Raw genomic sequence first — 19,433 nt, 5'->3', positions numbered from 1 at the left:
CACAACAACTATATTATTACTGGTAGGTTATTACACACAACATATAGACAGACAGACACACACACACACACACACACACACACACTATCACCCCCTTCCCCAACAAACCTGTCAAAACCCAGGCTATGTGCCAACATTCGCCAGTCACAGCCGCGAGCGCTGGGGGCATCCAGACTGGCACAGATCTTCTGCCTTATGGAGGTGGGCAGGCGAAAGGCATAAGACCCCACCTGAGAGGAGGGCAGGCCACCGCCCCCCGAGGGGAGAGGGGAGCAGGGAGCCAGGGTCTGGGGGTGGAGAGAGGAGGTGCAGACGGAGATAGAGAGTGGTTATAATCCATATCACAGCGATTCATTCACACTGTGTTCTCTAAGCCCAGGGCTACCCATAACCCTGTGTTAATACTAGCCCAGGGCTAGCTAAGCTTCTCGTCAATAAAAGGTTCTGTTAATGCCATTTTTAACCATCAAACACTGTTGTTGATGGGTTTGACGTGGGGACGGGTGGGGGGCTGGGGGGGGGGTATGTGGTGAGGTTGTGGATTATAGGAGAGAATATAAGGGTTTGTGTGGGGTTTGTACTATTTGTTATATCATGTTTCTTCAGTGAAAACCCATTGAGATTACACACTAAAGACAGAGGGATCTCTGCCTTTATAACGTGCGGCACTCCCCAGATTCACCAGTAGCAATATTAAAGAAAGAATACAGGTTAGAGCACTGGGTGGGGCAGACAGCTGTGGTAAGAAGGGGAGAATTGGTTTACATCCATCTTCAGCAATTACAGACATATAACGGTTAAATTAAACTAAATTAACATCAAGAAGACTGGGTTAGCATCATTCTCTATAGTTTTAAAGTTAAACTCCCTTCAGGAGGAATTTGGGCTGGGGCTAAATGGTCAGTAACAGCACCAGACTCTGTTTTCACAGGACTGTGAGGCTGTCATGACATGTAGTGGCAGAGAGGGGGCAGACATTTAAAGACTGAACCACAACGATGGTTCCTCAGTAATTGGCCAGCTCCTCAGTGACTGGCCAACTCCACAGTGATTGGCCAGCTCCTCAGTAAGTGGCCAGCTCCTCAGTAATTGGCCAGCTCCTCAGTGACTGGCCAACTCCACAGTGATTGGCCAGCTCCTCAGTAATTGGCCAGCTCCTCAGTGACTGGCCAACTCCACAGTGATTGGCCAGCTCCTCAGTAAGTGGGCAGCTCCTCAGTGATTGGCCAGTTCCTCAGCGAGTGGCCAGCTCCTCAGTGATTGGCCAGCTCCTCAGAGATTGGCCAGTTCCTCAGTGACTGGCCAGCTCCTCAGTGATTGGCCAGCTCCTCAGTGATTGGCCAGCTCCTCAGAGATTGGCCAGTTCCTCAGAGATTGGCGGGCTCCAAAAAGGCATCAGGGCCATCAGGGTGTTATCGCACTGATGAAACTATAGTTACCCCTTCCCCTGTTACCTCCTGAATATCTGTGTGTAGCTGGAAGATCTGTCCCTCTCCTTCCACCTGACGAACGCAGATCTTGCAGGTGAGCTGGGACACGGCCAGACTGCCTCTCTCCAGGCTGAAGGTGCAGTAGAGGGGCTGCTGGCTGCCACTCCAGATGTGATAGAACGGAATCTCCTGGGGAACATACCAAATTAATAAACTGTGTAGTGCGTACAGCTTAGTTCTTGCGACAGCAGGTTTGTGGAATCCATTCCCATGAGGGATCAGTATGAAAATGTATGCAGTCACTACCGCATGTTGACAAGAGTGTCTGATGAATGACTAGCGAATGACTAGCGAATGACAATGCGATTGAGTCAAATCCAATATATTCAAGAACACTACAATTCCAACTCTTTTCACTGAGGAAAATGTTTCATTTGAATTGACTGGAAATAATCCCAGTGGTCTCGGGCCATCACCTTGGTCGTCTGAACGACCAAACTGAATGTGGTAGGAGAGAGCTGTACCACTCATGTCTCACCTGGTACTTGGCCAGCAGTTTGCTCCTCCAGTGGGAATGTGGGATGTCGTGGATGGACAGGCGGAGGTTGTGGTAGCTGTCTTTGAACAGCAGGGGTTTAGGCTCTTCCAGTAACACCCCACCCAGGCTCCTCTCCAACTCCAACACCTCCTACAGCCCAGGAGGGAGAATAAGACAGAAAGAGAAAGACAGGGAGAGAGTGGGTAAAGATATATACAGATATATAGACCATGGACAGTCAAATAGAGAAATCCACCCCTACCCTCCACCCCACCCTCCCTCCCTAACTCACTCCTTCCCTACCTTCATAGCATGTGGACTGTCCTGTGTGCAGTAAATCCGGAGGCTGTAATCCAGGGAGAGGCAAGGGGCTCTGGGAGCGAACAGGGCTAGCTGAAGTCTCTTGCAGGCGGGCTGAGGAGGGCAGGACTGGCCCACCAGACAGTAGGTTCCCAACTGTTCCATGACCACATGGCAGTTAGCCTCCTCTAGCTGAAGGTAGCAGGGTGAAGACAGACTCTCCTCTCCTAGCGTCAGCACCTCCTAGTGGCCAGACAGAGTAAGTGCAGGTTAGACACAGAAAGGCCACAGGACCATACAAAGTTAATACTTGTTCCTGGAGAGACGCAGGTCCTGCAGGATTTTGCTTTAACCTATCGGGAAATAATTCACTCACTGAACTGATTAACTGGTCTCAGGTGTTAAGCTTGGTGATTAAATTCAACACAGGTGGTCTCTTCAAGTTTTTTTCCATATGTAATCAAAATAATCTCCAGCAACAGCTTTACCGCACATCTAGGACAAGTGGCAGAACCATACCTTGATACATGATAGAGGAGTGTCAACCAGTGTCCAGAAACAGAGGGGCACCAGGACCTCCTTATGGCCAGGCCAGATAATGTAGTTATACATACTGCAGCGCCAGCACCTATTAGTGGCCGGGACAGTTACTACAGTACATTTTTCTTTGAACTGCAGGCCTTAATGCTCAAATCTTTTGAAATGTGATTTAGAATACAGACTGATCCAACCACATTAACAGGTGAGCGTTCAGACAGGAAGGTCTAGGTCAGGGCTGGCCAACCCTGTTCCTGGAAAGCCACAGTCCTGTAGGTTTTCTCTCCAACTCTTATTCAGCACACCTGATTCTAATTAGTAGTTGGATGAAAAGCAGACTCAGGTTAGTCACAAATTAGGCTGAAGAGAAAACCTACAGGACTGTGGCTCTCCAGGAACAGGGTTGGCCAGCCCTGGTCTAGGTAGTCAGAGTTACAAGACCCATTGGTCTCCAGCTGAGCTACGTCCACAGTAAGAACAAGCAGAGCACTACTCCTCAAACTCTAATCCTCCATGCTGCCTGTCCTGTTCGTCTGTGATGTCAAACAACATGTTGCAGTGCGAGTAACGGAAAAAGCATTTTGGGCCCAAAAAATGTGATATAGCCGTTCAGACACAGGTCACATTTGTATCTGACATAGAACCATGTTTGAATGTGACATAGAATGTGGCTTAATAGGTATCTGTTAATGCAGGAAAAAATTCCAATGCAGGAAAAAATTATAAGAGTGGAATGCGATATAGGGTGAAAACAGGATTAGTCACTTCAAGCTGCTAGTGTGAACAAGACTTTAGTCACATACTGTATGTCAGGCCTGGCACCAGGATGAAGAGACAGAGGGGGCAGTTCAAAATTGCTATTTTTCAGTAGGGTATTTAAAACTTAAATTGGGGGGGGGCAGAAAATTCTACTGAGGAGGGTAAGCCGGGCCTGCTGTATGGTCAGGTCAGGTAGCACAGCTACTGTAGCAGGGGAAAGCCAACACTGGAGACATCAGACAAAAGTTACGACATACCGCATATTACTGCTACTGAAACTAAACACAGCGTCTCAACACCACAGTCTGAAGAGGGGAGTTCCTATGTCTTAATCTACTGTACCCTGCCAGCACATCCTGGTTGCAAAATGAGGAACTGCTTTGAATTTAGTAAACTTTATTGATCCTCTGAGGCCAAATGAGATTAGTCTCCAGTACAGGACACTATGGGTCGAGGAGGTCAGTGCAGCTTGTGACCTGTCTATATGATTTTCCACATTTTGACATAAATCACTATATGTTTCCATAATACCTTGTTTCTGATTCTGTGACCTTCACACCTTCTTCATCTCCATTCACCTTTAGTATGAACAACCCCCCAAGGATCAAATCAATCAGTTTCACCTTCCAGTCTCTCAATGTCCATCCCTGTCTCCACCTCCATCCCAGACTCCACCTGTCTCCACCTGTCTCCCTCTCCATCCCTGTCTCCACCTGTCTCCACCTCCATCCCTGTCTCCACCTGTCTCCCTCTCCATCCCTGTCTCCACCTGTCTCCCTGTCTCCACCTCCATCCCTGTCTCCCCGTCTCCACCTGTCTGCCTGTCTCCACCTGTCTCCACCTCCATCCCTGTCTCCACCTGTCTCCCTTCCTGTCCCTCTCTCTCCCTATCTCTCTGTTTGTGTCTCTCTCCCTGTCTCTCTCTGTCTCTCTCTCCCTTTCTCTCTTCCCCTGTATATCTGTCTCTCACCCTGTCTCTCTCTTACCCTCTCTCTCTGTCTCTCCCCCTGTCTCTCTCACTGTCTTTTTTCCTCTCTCCCTGTCTCTCCCGGTCTTTCTGTCCCCTGTCCCCCATCCTGTATGGGTGAAAATGTGTGTAATGCATGTTGTCTGACCTCCCATGCCCCCTGGTGTGTCTGTGTCTTCAGGGTCAGTGTCCAGTCCGGTGTTGGAGTGTCCAGCTGGGCACAGTGAGGCAGCGTGAGGACCACGGGGTGACTGAGCAGCATGCCAGATGGACCACAGCTGACCACTGGTGTCAACACCGTCTGACTGCCCTCCGACGGCAACCTGGACCAACGAGACAGGAAATAACATTAACCTGGACCAACAAGACAGGAAATAACATTAACCTGGACCAACGAGACAGGAAATAACATTAACCTGGACCGACGAGACAGGAAATAACATTAACCTGGACCGACGAGACAGGAAATAACATTAACCTGGACCGACGAGACAGGAAATAACATTAACCTGGTCCGACGAGACAGGAAATAACATTAACCTGGACCGACGAGACAGGAAATAACATTAACCTGGACCGACGAGACAGGAAATAACATTAACCTGGACCGACGAGACAGGAAATAACATTAACCTGGACCGACGAGACAGGAAATAACATTAACCTGGACCAACAAGACAGGAAATAACATTAACCTGGACCAACAAGACAGGAAATAACATTAACCTGGACCAACGAGACAGGAAATAACATTAACCTGGACCAACGACACATTAAATAACATTAACCTGGACCAAAGAGACATTAAAAAACATTAAGCTGGACCAACTAGTTCCATCAATGACATCATTTGTTGAGGGAGCCTGCAGTCTTGAGTCCTGTTTTTTTGTACCAATTATTGTGGTCTTTGTGTTTTGCTGATTGCTTAAACACAGTAGTGTGTGTGGATATAGTTGTCCTTGTTCAATAGAGCCATTGTCTCAGCAATGATCCTGTTGGTCACAACATTGCAGTACATCCTGCTTAACAAAAGACTACAGCCTGATGGGAGTCCTGTTTCCACCCTCAAAAGAACCATTGCTGCTTCTTTCGATTCCTCATTACAAGAAGAGCTGGACATGGCTATGAGTTCTGGATATTTTAGTTCGCTTACCACAAGGAAACGTAGATGGGCCAGCTTCTACTGGTGAAATCCAGATGTGTTTGTATTTGTGTCGTGTGAGGAAATCCACAATAATGTTAAAAGCACACTAACTGACCTTTACAGGTAACTAAAGCAGAGGTGAAATGTCCCTTTAATGTGTTAATAAAGTAACAGTTGGACAGACGCTCTGACAGTAGCCTACAGCACACACACACACCGACACCTGTGTTATTATTGACCATATAATTTCACGTCAATCATTTGCCAACTTGTGTGTGTGTGTCCCTGGACTGTTGTGTGTGTATGTGTGCGCGTGTAGATAGTTGTGTGTGTGTGCGTGTGCGTGTAGATAGTTGTGTGTGTGTTCGCGTGTAGATAGTTGTGTGTGTGTGCGTGTGTGTGCGCATGCAGATAGTTGTGTGTATGTCCCTTGACCGTTGCGTGTGAGTATGTCACTGGACTGTTGTGTGTGTGTGTATGTGTGCATGTTTGCGTGTGGACAGTTGCATGTGTGTGTGACTTACGTGGTTTTCTCCCATTTGTTGATGAGGAGGTACATCTCATAGAACTTCCCCTGAGCAATTGCACCAGGAGGAACCAGCAGACTAACACCTGCAGACACAGAGAGGAGAGAGAAACGGGGGAGGAGGAGAGAGAGACGGGGGGAGGAGGAGAGAGGGAAAGAGGGAGAGGTAGTGAGAAAGAGTGGTGAAGGTAGAGAAAAGTAGACATAGAGATTGAAGGAGAGTTATTAGCATGTGTGTACTTGTGTGCTGTGTGTGTGTGTGTGTGTGTGTGCTGGAAGACACGTGTTGATGAGCTTGTCAACGGTTTGCGAGAGGAGCAGTGTGTATCTGTTTGTGTGTGTTTCCTGTGTATATTTATGAAGTGTCAATGAGAGTGTCACCTACCTGTGTTGGGGATGGTGAGGCGCCCCCCCAGGTTGCCCAGGGTGGCAGAAGTGCTGTGGCCAGGCTCCCTGGGCAGCGTCTGATGCCCGCTGTGGGGATGCCCGCTGTGGGGGTGCCCGCTGTGCCCGTCTCTGCCAAGGTCAAGTTTGAATACATATACATTACTTCTAGTGGAACTATTTACATTTTTATATTGTATAATAAAATACACATGAGTTTATTGGAATATTTCTCTAAAAAAAAACTTTTAAAATGCCAGGTTTTTATGATGAGACAAAGATAAATCATGTCAGAGATTTTTCCACTTTTAATGTGACCTATAATGTGAAAAATTCAATTGAAAAACAAACTGAAATCTTTGAGGGGGAAAAATGAAAAATAAAAACCTTACAATAACCAGGTTGCATAAGTGTGCACACCCTCTTATAACTGGGGATGTGGCTGTGTTCAGAATTAACCAATCACATTCAAACTCATGTTAAACAGAAGTCATTACACACCTGCCATCATTTAAAGTGACTCTGATTAATCACAAATATAGTTCAGCTGTTCTAGTAGGATTTTCCTGATATGTTCTTAGTTGCATCTGAAAGGAAAAGCCATGGTCCAAAGAGAGCTTCCAAAGCATCAGAGGGTTCTCATTGTTGATATCAGTCAGGAGAAGGGTACAAAATAATTTCCAAAGCGTCAGATATACCATGGAACCCAGTGAAGACAGTCATCATCAAGTGGAGAAAATATGGCACAACAGAGACATTACCAAGAACTGGACGTCCCTCCAAAATTGATGAAAAGACGAGAAGAAAACTGGTCAGGGAGGCTTCCAAGAGGCCTACAGCAACATTAAAGGAACTGCAGGAATTTCTGGCAAGTATTGGCTGTGTGCTACATGTGACAACAATCTCTCGTATTCTTCATATGAATGGACTATGGGGTAGGGTGGCAAGATGGAAGCCTTTTCTTACAAAGAAAAACATCCAAGCCAGGCTAAAGTCCGCAAAAACAAACTTTAGCCCCCCAAGTCCCCCAAAAGCACATGGGAAAATGTGTTATGGTCTGATGAAACCAAAGTTGAACTTTTTGGCCATAAATCCAAAAGGTATGGTTGGTGCAAAAACAACACTGCACATCACCCAATGAACACCATACCCACAGTGAAGCATGGTGGTGGCAGCATCATGCTTTGGGGCTGTTTTTCTTCAGGTGGAACCGGGGCCTTAGTCAGGGTGGATGGAATTATGAACAGTTCCAAATACCAGGTAATTTTGGCACAAAACCTTCAGGCATCCGTTAGAAAGCTGAAAATGAAGAGGAAGTTCACTTTTCAGCATGACAGCGACCCAAAGCACACATCCAAATCCACAAAAGCATGGCTTCACCAGAAGAAGATTAACGTTTTGGAATGGCCCAGCCAAAGCCCAGACCTGAATCCAATTGAACATCTGTGGGTTGATCTGAAGAGGGCTGTGCACAGGAGATGTCCTCGCAATCTGACAGATTTGGAGTGCTTTTGTAAAGAGTGGGCACGTCAAGATGTGCCATGCTAATAGACTCCTACCCAAAAAGACTGAGTGCTGTAATAAAATCAAAAGCTGCTTCAATAAAGTATTAGTTTAAGGGTGTGCACACTTATGCAACCAGGTTATTGTGAGTTATTTTTATTTTTCCCCATTAAAGATTTCAGTTTGTTTTTCAATTGAATTGTTCACGTTATAGGTCCCATTAAAGGTGGAAAAAAATGATTTATCTTTGTCTCATTCTTTTACATCACAAAAAACTAGCATTTCAACAGGGTTGTGTAGACTTTTTATATCCACTGTAAATATGACAACTTTCCAAATGTATTCTTATATTCACGTTTTGGAGTCCCATGATCACGATTCACCTGCAATTTTTTATTGGAAAAGTCCCACCTTGCAAACCAATCAGGACAACCTAAGTGGCAACTGGTAGTAGCCAAATAAAACAAAGACCAGTGTATCCCCCACCCCAAATGACCTGCTGCAGAACATTTAGATTGGGAGCGATGACACCCCTTTTTATTTTATAAAACAGTGGAGAAGCTTGTGTTGTGTCTGTTTGCGTACCTGTCCCGTGATATGGTGCTCTCCAAGGTACCGCCCATGCCCACATGTTTCAGGCTAAGGATCTCCGGGTCTCCGTGGCCACCTGCTGGTAGCTCCAGGGATGACACAGTGGAGGAGTTGTACACCTAACGGGTGAAACCTGGTTATATCATCCGTTAAATAAATCCTACAACTGCTATGCATGACTGTACCATGTAATTACTGAAGACAATGTCAGATACCCGGATGAAGATGGCCTGTTGACATTGGTTAATGATTAGTGAATGTTAACAATCTGAACTATGGGGTGTGTGATATATGTACCTTGATCTTGAGATTGGGCAGGGGGTCCAGTAGGGGAGAGGTTGTCATGGGGATCTTGTGGTGGGGGTCATTTGCACCCTGCTGCAGGGAGAAGAGTGGACCCCGGAAGGTGCCTGCGGTGGCTGTCAGGTCCGGGGGTGCAGAAGGATGGAGCAGGTGGGGGTTGTCTGGAGAAGGAGGACAGGAAGTTGAGAAAGAGTAGGAGTAAACTGATATATCAAAATCAACTAAATAGAGTAGCATAAAATCAACTAGATACAGTAGCAAGGAGCAAAGAGATGCTTTAAAATCTATTCAATTGTGGCAAAGATATGCCATTCAAATGTGGAGGTTGAGGTAACTGGAATTGATGAAAACTGTTTAAGATCAAAGTAGTAGAATAGGCCTTACAACAACTTTACAAAGATGACGTGAGGAGAAAAATAAAGTGCAAAGAAATCAAAAGATGAATAGAGAAATGTTATACAAGCAGAGAGAGAAAGACTAGACAGAGAAGATGGAGAAAAGTCTGTAGACTCACCCTGCCTGGGGGGTTTGTAGTAAAATGGAGTAGAGTCTGTAGACTCACCCTGCCTGGGGGATTTGTAGTTAAATGGAAAAGAGTCTGTAGACTCACCCTGTCTGGGGGGTTTGTAGTAAAATGGAGTAGAGTCTGTAGACTCACCCTGCCTGGGGGGTTTGTAGTAAAATGGAGTAGAGTCTGTAGACTCACCCTGCCTGGGGGGTTTGTAGTTAAATGGAGAAGAGTATGTAGACTCACCCTGCCTGGGGGATTTGTAGTAAAATGGAGTAGAGTCTGTAGACTCACCCTGCCTGGGGGGTTTGTAGTAAAATGGAGTAGAGTCTGTAGACTCACCCTGCCTGGGGGGTTTGTAGTAAAATGGAGTAGAGTCTGTAGACTCACCCTGCCTGGGGGGTTTGTAGTTAAACGGAGTAGAGTCTGTAGACTCACCCTGCCTGGGGGGTTTGTAGTTAAATGGAGTAGAGTCTGTAGACTCACCCTGCCTGGGGGGTTTGTATTTAAACGGGGTAGAGTCTGTAGACTCACCCTGCCTGGGGGGTTTGTAGTTAAATGGAGTAGAGTCTGTAGACTCACCCTGCCTGGGGGGTTTGTAGTTAAAGGAGAAGAGACTGTAGACTCACCATGCCTGGGGGGTTGGTAGTTAATGAAGAAGAGTCTGTAGACTCACCCTGCCTGGGGGGTTTGTAGTTAAAGGAGAAGAGACTGTAGACTCACCCTGCCTGGGGGGTTTGTAGTTAAAGGAGAAGAGACTGTAGACTCACCCTGCCTGGGGGGTTTGTAGTTAAAGGAGAAGAGACTGTAGACTCACCCTGCCTGGGGGGTTTGTAGTTAAAGGAGAAGAGACTGTAGACTCACCCTGCCTGGGGGGTTTGTAGTTAAATGTTGCGGTGAGGGCGGAAGAGGAGTCTGTGATATCACCGTGGAGATGGCGACAGCTGCGTCGGTACGCCAACACACCCACACACAGCACTAACACCACACACAGCAGGAGTGCCCCCACCAGGCCAGAGTACACCGCTACACCCATGCCTGGGTCCAACGCTGGGGGGAGAGGGAGGGGGTTAATGCACAGACACACACACATAAGACACACTGTGTGTACATAAACACACTGACCAGGAAACACGCACAGACCAGGAAACACACACAGACCAGGAAACACACACAGACCAGGAAACACACACAGGACCAGGAATCACACACAGACCAGGAATCACACACAGACCAGGAAACACACACAGACCAGGAAACACACACAGACCAGGAAACACACACAGGACCAGGAAACACACACAGACCAGGAAACACACACAGACCAGGAAACACACACAGACCAGGAAACACACACAGACCAGGAAAAGAAGGAGGCCTGGATCAACCAGGGCATCCATTACATGGCGTTGCAGTCATTCTCTGAATTCTAAAACCTTAGTGTCTACATCTCCTTGGCCTGATTCGCTCCTCTTTTCCCAGTGTACAGACCTCCTCTCTTCTCCTTTCCACAAGCGAAGAGATAGCAGAAATGGGATTAAGGTGGTGAGGAGTGGAGAGGAGAGAAGGGGAGAGGAGCAGAAAGGAGAGAAGGGGAGAGAAACGGAGAGTAGAAAAAGGGGAGAAGAATGAGAGGAGAGAAGGGGAGAGGAAAGGAGAGAAGGGGGCAGAAGGGGAGAGGAGCAGACAGAAAGGGAGAGAAGGAGTGATAAGGGGAAATAAGGAGAGAGGAGGAGTAGGAGGGGGAGAGATAGACAGAGGAGGCATCATAAGGAGAGAGAAGAAGAGAAGTGATAAGGGGAGAGACGGGAAGAGAAGGAAAGAGGAGTGAGAAGGAGAAACAAGGGAGGAGAAGGAGTGAGAAGGAGAAACAAGGGAGGAGAAGGAGTGAGAAGGAGAAACAAGGGAGGAGAAGGAGTGAGGGGAAGACAACTCGCATTCTCACGTGTTGTGATAGAACCAAATCAGACAGCCTTCCGCACATATTACCAGAGCAACGGAACAATAGCGAATTAGTTGCATTACTGTAGATCTCCCCCCAAGCTCCAGTCACATCCAGCTACAGAACACTACCCTCACATCTACTGTAAAATATAGTATTTATTATTGATAACTAAAAACCAGATATAAGATCATGTAGAATATCCTCAGAACGTTGTAATGCTCCGCTACCTCCATTTTAAAATACATTAAGAAGATCATTCTGCAAACATAATAAATAATTTTCTACACAAATGTCATACTACATGGAAGTGCATTGAAAGCAAATGCATTATAACTGCACCTTTATGTGTGTATGTCGGTACCTTCTCTTTGAGTCAAATGCAGAATGTCCGTTTTAGGAATTCAGTTTCTGTCATAGGACAGCCAAAAAGGAGAAGGGTGTTTTAAAATCAAAATCTTCCACTAATTTCCAGTATTTTCACAAATGGGTGAGATGACTTCTTGGATGGGTCTATTCAGTCCCTATTTAGTACATTACATTCAGATCAGGGTTAGGTTTAGGGGATAGGAAACCTGGTTTTCTATTGGTTTTCTAGTCCCCACAAGAGTACAAAAACAACAGATTGGAGGTTAGGGTTAGGTTAAGGTGAGGGAACAAGCTGTTTTGTTTTCTGATCCCCACAAAGATAGAAATACACAACTGTGTGTGTGTGTTTGTGAGAGCGAGGCTAAGGAGTCCTCATACCATATGTGCTGACCTGTACACCCCCACACACAGATTGCGTGCGAGGTCCAATCTTCCAGAAATGTCAGCCTATGTCTGGCTCACACCTTCAGCATGTCTCCTTCACTTTAGCCTCATCTCACTGAACCCCACACACCCTGGTGCAGCGTTGCACAGGGAAGAGGGCTGCATACCTAACCGGAACTCTTACCTCAATCTAACCCTAAACATAACCTGGCCCTAACGACTAACCCTTTTCCCGTTAACCTCAATGCTAAAATGAAGGTTTTACCCTAAACTTAACCCCATAACCTGGCCCTAACGACTAACCCTTTTCCCGTTAACCTCAATGCTAAAACGAAGGTTTTACCCTAAACTTAACCCCATAACCTGGCCCTAACGACTAACCCTTTTCCTGTTAACCTCAATGCTAAAACAAAGGTTTTACCCTAAACTTAACCCCATAACCTGGCCCTAACGACTAACCCTTTTCCTGTTAACCTCAATGCTAAAACGAAGGTTTTACCCTAAACTTAACCCCATAACCTGGCCCTAACGACTAACCCTTTTCCCGTTAACCTCAATGCTAAAACGAAGGTTTTACCCTAAACTTAACCCCATAATCCAGGATTAACCGTTTCCCTCAAGGGGAAAAGCCAAAAAATATTGTGGGGGGGGGGGGGCTATCTTTGTAAGGATTCAGGCCTCTATGTGCACACAGAAATATACACACAAACGCAAAGAAAGACCACACACACACACACCAATAGTACAAGGTGAGCAGGACATATTAGAGACATCCGTCTGTTTGTCCCAAATGGAACCCTATGGCCTACAAAGTGCACTACTTTAATCACATCCTCATTGGACCTGGTCAGAAGTCGTGCACTATGTTGGGAATGGGGTGCACTTTGAGATGTGAGGCTGTGCCAATGTGAAGGGTCATGAAAAGTGAACTTACGATGACTGGTCTGTTCAATAGAAACCTTTTTATCTGTTTGAACAGGGGAGGAAAACAAGAAGAAAAGAAAAAAAAACATAAAAGCGATGCAAATAAAACTGTAAATGAAACGGTCAAATCATGGCGGTGAGCCGGTGTGCTTCTCAAATGGCACCCTGACCAGTGTGAAGTGAACTGCTTGGCCAGGGCCACGGCTCTGCCTTGGGTGCTTTTATAGGGCCACACCTGGCACCAACAGATAAGCAAACTAGCAACACAAAGTCCATCAAATATAAATAAACAATAATCAAAACTTAGTTGAAATCATGATATATACATAATATAGAGAGGGAGAGAGAGAAATGGGTGTAGGGTTGTTGGCCTGTATATTAATCACTACTAAGAGAGGACATTCTATGTAGAGTCTGTAGAACTTATTCACAGGTACCTAGAGTCTGTAGAACTTAATCACTGGTACCTAGAGTCTGTAGAACTTAATCACTAGAAATTAGAGTCTGTAGAACTTAATCACAGGTACCTAGAGTCTGTAGAACTTAATCACTGGTACCTAGAGTCTGTAGAACTTAATCACTGGTACCTAGAGTCGGTAGAACTTAATCACTGGTACCTAGAGTCGGTAGAACTTAATCACTGGTACCTAGAGTCTGTAGAACTTAATCACTGGTACCTAGAGTCCGTAGAACTTAATCACCGGTACCTAGAGTCTGTAGAACTTAATCACTGGTACCTAGAGTCTGTAGAACTTAATCACTGGTACCTAGAGTCCGTAGAACTTAATCACTGGTACCTAGAGTCTGTAGAACTTAAGCACTGCTATAAGTGCTACTAATAAGTAAAGTGTAAAAGCGTGTGTTTGGGGAGAAGTTGAGTGTCTCTCTTGGTTCCTGTGTACGCTGCAATAGGTGTGTGTGTGTTTGTGTGTGTGTGTGTGTGTTTGTGTGTGTTTGTTTGAGTGTGTTTTTGTGTGTGTTTTGTGTGTATAATGCGCTGTCAACTGGATTTCACCCAGATAATCAGAGAATCACATTGGGTGTCAGGGTGAATCTGACTCTCTTGCATGCACAAACACACACACACACACACACAAACACACACCTCTACCCTCATCCTCTGGATGACTTGTCTTCTTGTGAACCCAAAATCTGTTCATGTTAGGCCTGCCCCCCCACGTCTCTGTCTATGTGTGTGTGTGTGTGTGTGTGTGTGTTTCTAGGGATTCATGTGTATGTGCTTGACTTAACTATGACTTAAGATCTCTGCTTCATCCATGCCTGATCTACCATGTGTAGAGCTGAGGTCGGGTGCCTTATTTAAGGAGAACCCAAATGTACAGAGTTCTCTTGATGATTAGAAGGAAAAGCAGAACCAATCTGCTATGGTCCTTTGTCTCGGTCCAATTGACTGTTTAAAGAATAGGGACACTATAGCCCCTGTTTCCTGCTCCCTGCATGTCCAGTGGGGCAGCTCCCTGCACACCACCCAGTTGGAAGCATTGGGGTGAAACTGACAACTAAAGTAATCATCCTTCACTGCCTCTCTTCTGACTCACTGCATATACAGTCTTAACTCACTGTGTGGAAAGAGTCCTGATACAGTGTTCTGACTCACTGTGTATACAGAGTCTTGATTCACTTTCACTGTGTGCAAAGTCTTGACTAACTGCGTATAAAGAGCCTTGACTCACTGCGTGTGCATAGCTTTGGCCCACTGCATGTACAGGGTCTTGAATCACTGCATGTACAGAGTCTTAACTCACAGCATGTACAAAGTCCTTTCGTACTGCATGGAAAGAGTCCTGATATCACTGCATGTACAGTTTATTTACTCACTGCATGTACAGTGATTTTACTCACTGCATGTACAGTGATTTTACTCACTGCATGTACAGTGATTTTACTCACTGCATGTACAGTGATTTTACTCACTGCATGTACAGTCTTTACTCACTGCATGTACAGTGTATTTACTCACTCTGTGTATAGAGTCTTTACTCACTGCGTGTACAGTCTTTACTCACAGCGTGTACAGTCTTTACTCACTGTGTGTACAGTGTCTTTACACACTGCGTGTCCAGTGTATTTACTCACTGTGTGTACAGTCTTTACATACTGTGTGTACAGTGTATTTACTCACTGCATGTACAAAGTCTTTACTCACTGTGTGTACAGTGTATTTACTCACTGCGTGTACAGTGTATTTACTCACTGCGTGTCCAGTGTATTTACTCACTGCATGTACAGTGTATTTACTCACTGCGTGTACAAAGTCCCTCTGTGCAGTTCTTGCTGTCCATCATGCTCCCGATGCAGTGGCGTCCTCCGTTTCGGGGGGGAGGGGCCTGACACTCCCTGCTCCTCCAATGGGTGCACTCTGTTCCGCATGCTGACCACTTGGCCCACTCAGTCCAGCCTCCGTCCACTACACGGGTCAGAGATCATACAGATGAACATTCTAACGGTGGATGATGTTACCAATGCAGGGCTTCTAACCTGACAATCATTCTCACTTGGACACAGAGTGGTGCATGTGACTCTCTGGAAAGGCGGACCCTCGCAGAAGGCTCCTCCATTTAGAGGCGCAGGGTTGGTGCAGCTGCGCGTCCGTCTCTGCCAGCCCCGCCCACACCTGGCATTACACTCCGACCATTCACTCCAAGATGACCAGCCCCCACTTACTAAAAGAGAGCGAGAGATGAGAAAGAGAGAGTGAGAGAAAGGGAGAGAGAGTGAGAGAGAGGAAGAGGAAGGCAGGGAGGGAGTCTAACATTGGTTGTGAGTGTGCATGTGTGAATATATTTATGTGTGTGTGTGTGTGTGTGTCTGTGAGTCTGTGTGTGTGAGGGTTTGTGACGGTGTGTGTGTGTGTGAGTGTGTGTGTCTGTGAGGGTGTGTGTGTGTGTGTGAGGGTGTGTGAGGGTGTGTGTGTGTGTGAGGGTGTGTGTGTGTGTGAGGGTGTGTGAGGGTGTGTGTGTGTGTGTGTGAGGGTGTGTGTGTGTGAGGGTGTGTGTGTGTGTGTGTGTGTGAGGGTGTTTGTGTGTGTGGGTGTTTGTGTGTGTGAGAGTGTGTGAGGGTGTGTGTGTGTGAGAGTGTGTGAGGGTGTGTGTGAGGGTGTGTGTGTTACCATAGACTATAAGTGTAGCGGTACTGCTGCGTCTCTTGGCCACCTGGTTCCGAGCCACGCAGGTGTAGTTGGCCGTGTCGGAGAGACGGGCCTGTTTAATGATCAGGTCATGGTCGATGGTCATCAGAAAGTTTGAGTCCTGAGCAGGGTCTATAGTGTCCTCATTCTTCAACCAGTCAACCTGGAGGGAAACGGAGACCACGCCCGCGTAGAATGGAACACGAACATTCAGTCACGAGGGATGAGAAAAAAGAGCAACAAAAAGTGGATGAGAGGAATACTAATGAAGAAAAAAGGAGAAAGGAGAAACAGACACTTTTAGTTCCTTGTACCTGCCTCAAAGCAGGTACAAGGGTCTGTGTGGTTTGGAGAACTTTGGTGGTCGTACCAAACGTGTAGAACATTTCAGGGAATGCTAGGAGAACATTCTATGAGCCTTTCCTATTGTGGCATCAAAAATATAATGTGAAAACATTGTGAACACATGTGAATGATGATTTTGGATCAGCCTCATCTCTCATCTCAGACTGATTCTGGGAATGTTGAAGCTTTTTTGGGAATGCTGAACATTTTCTGGGAAGCCACCCATCACATACTGTAGTTAATCAGTGCTAACCTGGGTGACATTTTTCCAAACAGTCAAAATGTCTGCAGATAAACTGTTGAAATCTTCCGTGGCGTCTCCCTGGCACAGTACAGAGAGCCAGAGCACATGTCTGAACACACACACACACCACACACACAACACAAACACACCATACAAAGACAACACACACACACACACACACACACACAACAAAAACATACCACACATACCACACACACCCACACAACACACACACACACACACACACACACAACACAAACACACCATACAAAGACAACACACACACACCACACACACACATACACACACAACACACCATACAAAGACAACACACACACACACTACAAAAACATACCACACATACCAAACACACCCACACAACACACACACATACACACATACACCATACACACCACCACAAGATGTTCTTTTAGAAAGCCACAATAACATTAGACCCTCAGTGGTCGAGTCCAGTTTCCCATTAATGAAGCTTCCTCAATTCAGTTAGAAGGGAGTCTCAGCAGTGTGACGTAGAAGAAGATAGTAAACAGCATAGTGGCTAGCATGTAGATTGTACACAGCATATTGGCTAGCATGTAGGTAGTGAACAGCATAGTGGCTAGCATGTAGTTACTGTGGTAAACAGCATAGTGGCTAGCATGTAGATTAAACACAGCATAGTGGCTAGTATGTAGGTAGTAAACAGCATAGTGGCTAGCATGTAGGTATAAACAGCATAGTGGCTAGCATGTAGTTACTGTAGTACACAGCATAGTGGCTAGTATGTAGGTAGTAAACAGCATAGTGGCTAGCATGTAGGTAGTAAACAGCGTAGTGGCTAGCATGTAGTTACTGTAGTAAACAGCATAGTGGCTAGCATGTAGGTAGTAAACAGCATAGTGGCTAGCATGTCGGTAGTAAACAGCATAGTGGTTAGCATGTAGGTAGTAAACAGCATAGTGGCTAGCATGTAGGTAGTAAACTGCATAGTGGCTAGCATGTAGGTAGTAAACAGCATAGTGGCTAGCATGTAGGTAGTAAACTGCATAGTGGCTAGCATGTAGGTAGTAAACTGCATAGTGGCTAGCATGTAGGTAGTAAACAGCATAGTGGCTAGCATGTATTAAAAGTGTGAAGCAAACCTGTGAACTTTCATAAATACTGTGTGTGACTGAATGAAAGTCAACATAGTTTGCCTCGTCTACATTTGAATACAAAATTTGAAAGAAAACAACAGAAACATATACTTAATAAAAAGCAAAAACATACTTTTGAGATGATAACTGATTTAATCGTTTGTGATTTATCTGTTGTTACCATAGCAATCGATTGCCCTGTTCTTCCCTTGCACTGTGTTTTTAAGGGGACAAACATTTTACCATTAATGAAAGACAGTGAGGATGAGGGCGGACTGATGGAGAGTGAGGATGAGGGTGGATAGATGGACAATGAGGACGGTCTGATGGGAGAGTGAGGATGAGGGTGGATTAATGGAGAGTGAGGATGAGGGCGACTGATGGACAATGAGGACGGTCTGATGGAGAGTGAGGATGAGGGCGGATTGATGGAGAGTGCGGATGAGGGCGGACTGATGTAAAGTGAGGATGAGGGTGGACTGATGGAGAGTGCGAATGAGGGTGAACTGATGGAGAGTGCGGTAGGGGCCGGACTGATGGAAAGTGAGGATGAGGGCGGTCTGATGGAGAGTGCGGATGAGGTTGGACTGATGGAAAGTGTGGATGAGGGTGGACTGATGGAGAGTGCGGATGAGGGTGGACTGATGGAGAGTGTGGATGAGGGTGGACTGATGGAGAGTGCGGATGAGGGTGGACTGATGGAGAGTGCGGATGAGGGTGGACTGATGGAGAGTGCGGATGAGGGTGGACTGATGGAGAGTGCGGATGAGGTGTTGTACCTCAGCAGGGGGCATGCCCTCAGGAGGTCGACACTGAAGCAGCACTTCCTGTTCCAACCTCACCTCTCGGCCCAGTGGCTCCTGCTCAAAGTTCTTACGAAGGTCTGCAGGTAAAGAAAGCAAGTCAAACACAGGTAATAGTGAGTGTGTTGACAACGTGTAGTGTGTGTGTGTGTGTGTCTGTGTGTGTGTGTGTGTGTGTGTGTGCGGGCATGTTTTTCAATCTGTATGTATTTGAATGTGCCAGGCATTGTTTGTGTATCTGCCTGGTTCATAAACCTACACAGTGTGATTTGTATGTGAAAGAGCACTAGCACACATACACATACACACACACACACACACACACTCCATACGTACATGCGATGCGCACGTAGGCTCTGCTGCTCTTTGTGGTCCCTGCGGAGCTCCAAGCCACACACTGACACCAGAAGTCCTCCAGCCCAAAGAGCTCTTCCACCTGGGTCCTGGACACTGAGATGTCCACCTCCCTCACCACTAGACCTGGGGGGGGCACAGTGTTGCTGTTTGTGTTTGTTTGTTTATCTGTGTCTGTCAATATCAAGGTGGTTATAATTTAACGATTATAGCATTGGGTACTTCTCTGTTGGAATGTCAGAATGCATGTGATAATGCGCGTGTGCATGTGAATGAGCGTGCGTGCTTGTGTGT

At 46.2% G+C, this 19,433-nt stretch overlaps 1 protein-coding gene across 2 annotated transcripts in view; it reads right to left on the bottom strand.

Moving 5' to 3' along the window:
- Positions 1-19,433, bottom strand: part of unc5b (unc-5 netrin receptor B) — a 78,540-nt gene that overhangs the window by 5,930 nt on the left and 53,177 nt on the right. Inside the window, exons 3-18 of one of the 2 annotated variants that reach the window (XM_029120127.2) lie at positions 19,122-19,265; positions 18,762-18,865; positions 16,240-16,420; positions 15,626-15,793; positions 15,373-15,537; positions 13,120-13,152; positions 10,355-10,540; positions 8,977-9,143; positions 8,674-8,798; positions 6,587-6,732; positions 6,200-6,287; positions 4,680-4,854; positions 2,272-2,511; positions 1,969-2,118; positions 1,455-1,619; positions 109-287 (exon numbers count right to left, since the gene is read on the bottom strand). In XM_029120127.2, the coding sequence (XP_028975960.2) occupies positions 109-287; positions 1,455-1,619; positions 1,969-2,118; positions 2,272-2,511; positions 4,680-4,854; positions 6,200-6,287; positions 6,587-6,732; positions 8,674-8,798; positions 8,977-9,143; positions 10,355-10,540; positions 13,120-13,152; positions 15,373-15,537; positions 15,626-15,793; positions 16,240-16,420; positions 18,762-18,865; positions 19,122-19,265 (2,416 nt within the window). The remainder of the gene's footprint in view (positions 1-108; positions 288-1,454; positions 1,620-1,968; positions 2,119-2,271; positions 2,512-4,679; positions 4,855-6,199; positions 6,288-6,586; positions 6,733-8,673; positions 8,799-8,976; positions 9,144-10,354; positions 10,541-13,119; positions 13,153-15,372; positions 15,538-15,625; positions 15,794-16,239; positions 16,421-18,761; positions 18,866-19,121; positions 19,266-19,433) is intronic. The other variant, XM_029120128.2, reaches the window with a different exon arrangement.

The sequence above is a fragment of the Esox lucius genome, chromosome 5 (genome assembly GCF_011004845.1).
Source record: "Esox lucius isolate fEsoLuc1 chromosome 5, fEsoLuc1.pri, whole genome shotgun sequence".
NCBI lineage: Eukaryota > Metazoa > Chordata > Actinopteri > Esociformes > Esocidae > Esox > Esox lucius.
The sequence above is the reverse complement of the archived record's forward strand: the minus strand, read 5'-3'. Positions and strand labels throughout refer to the sequence as shown.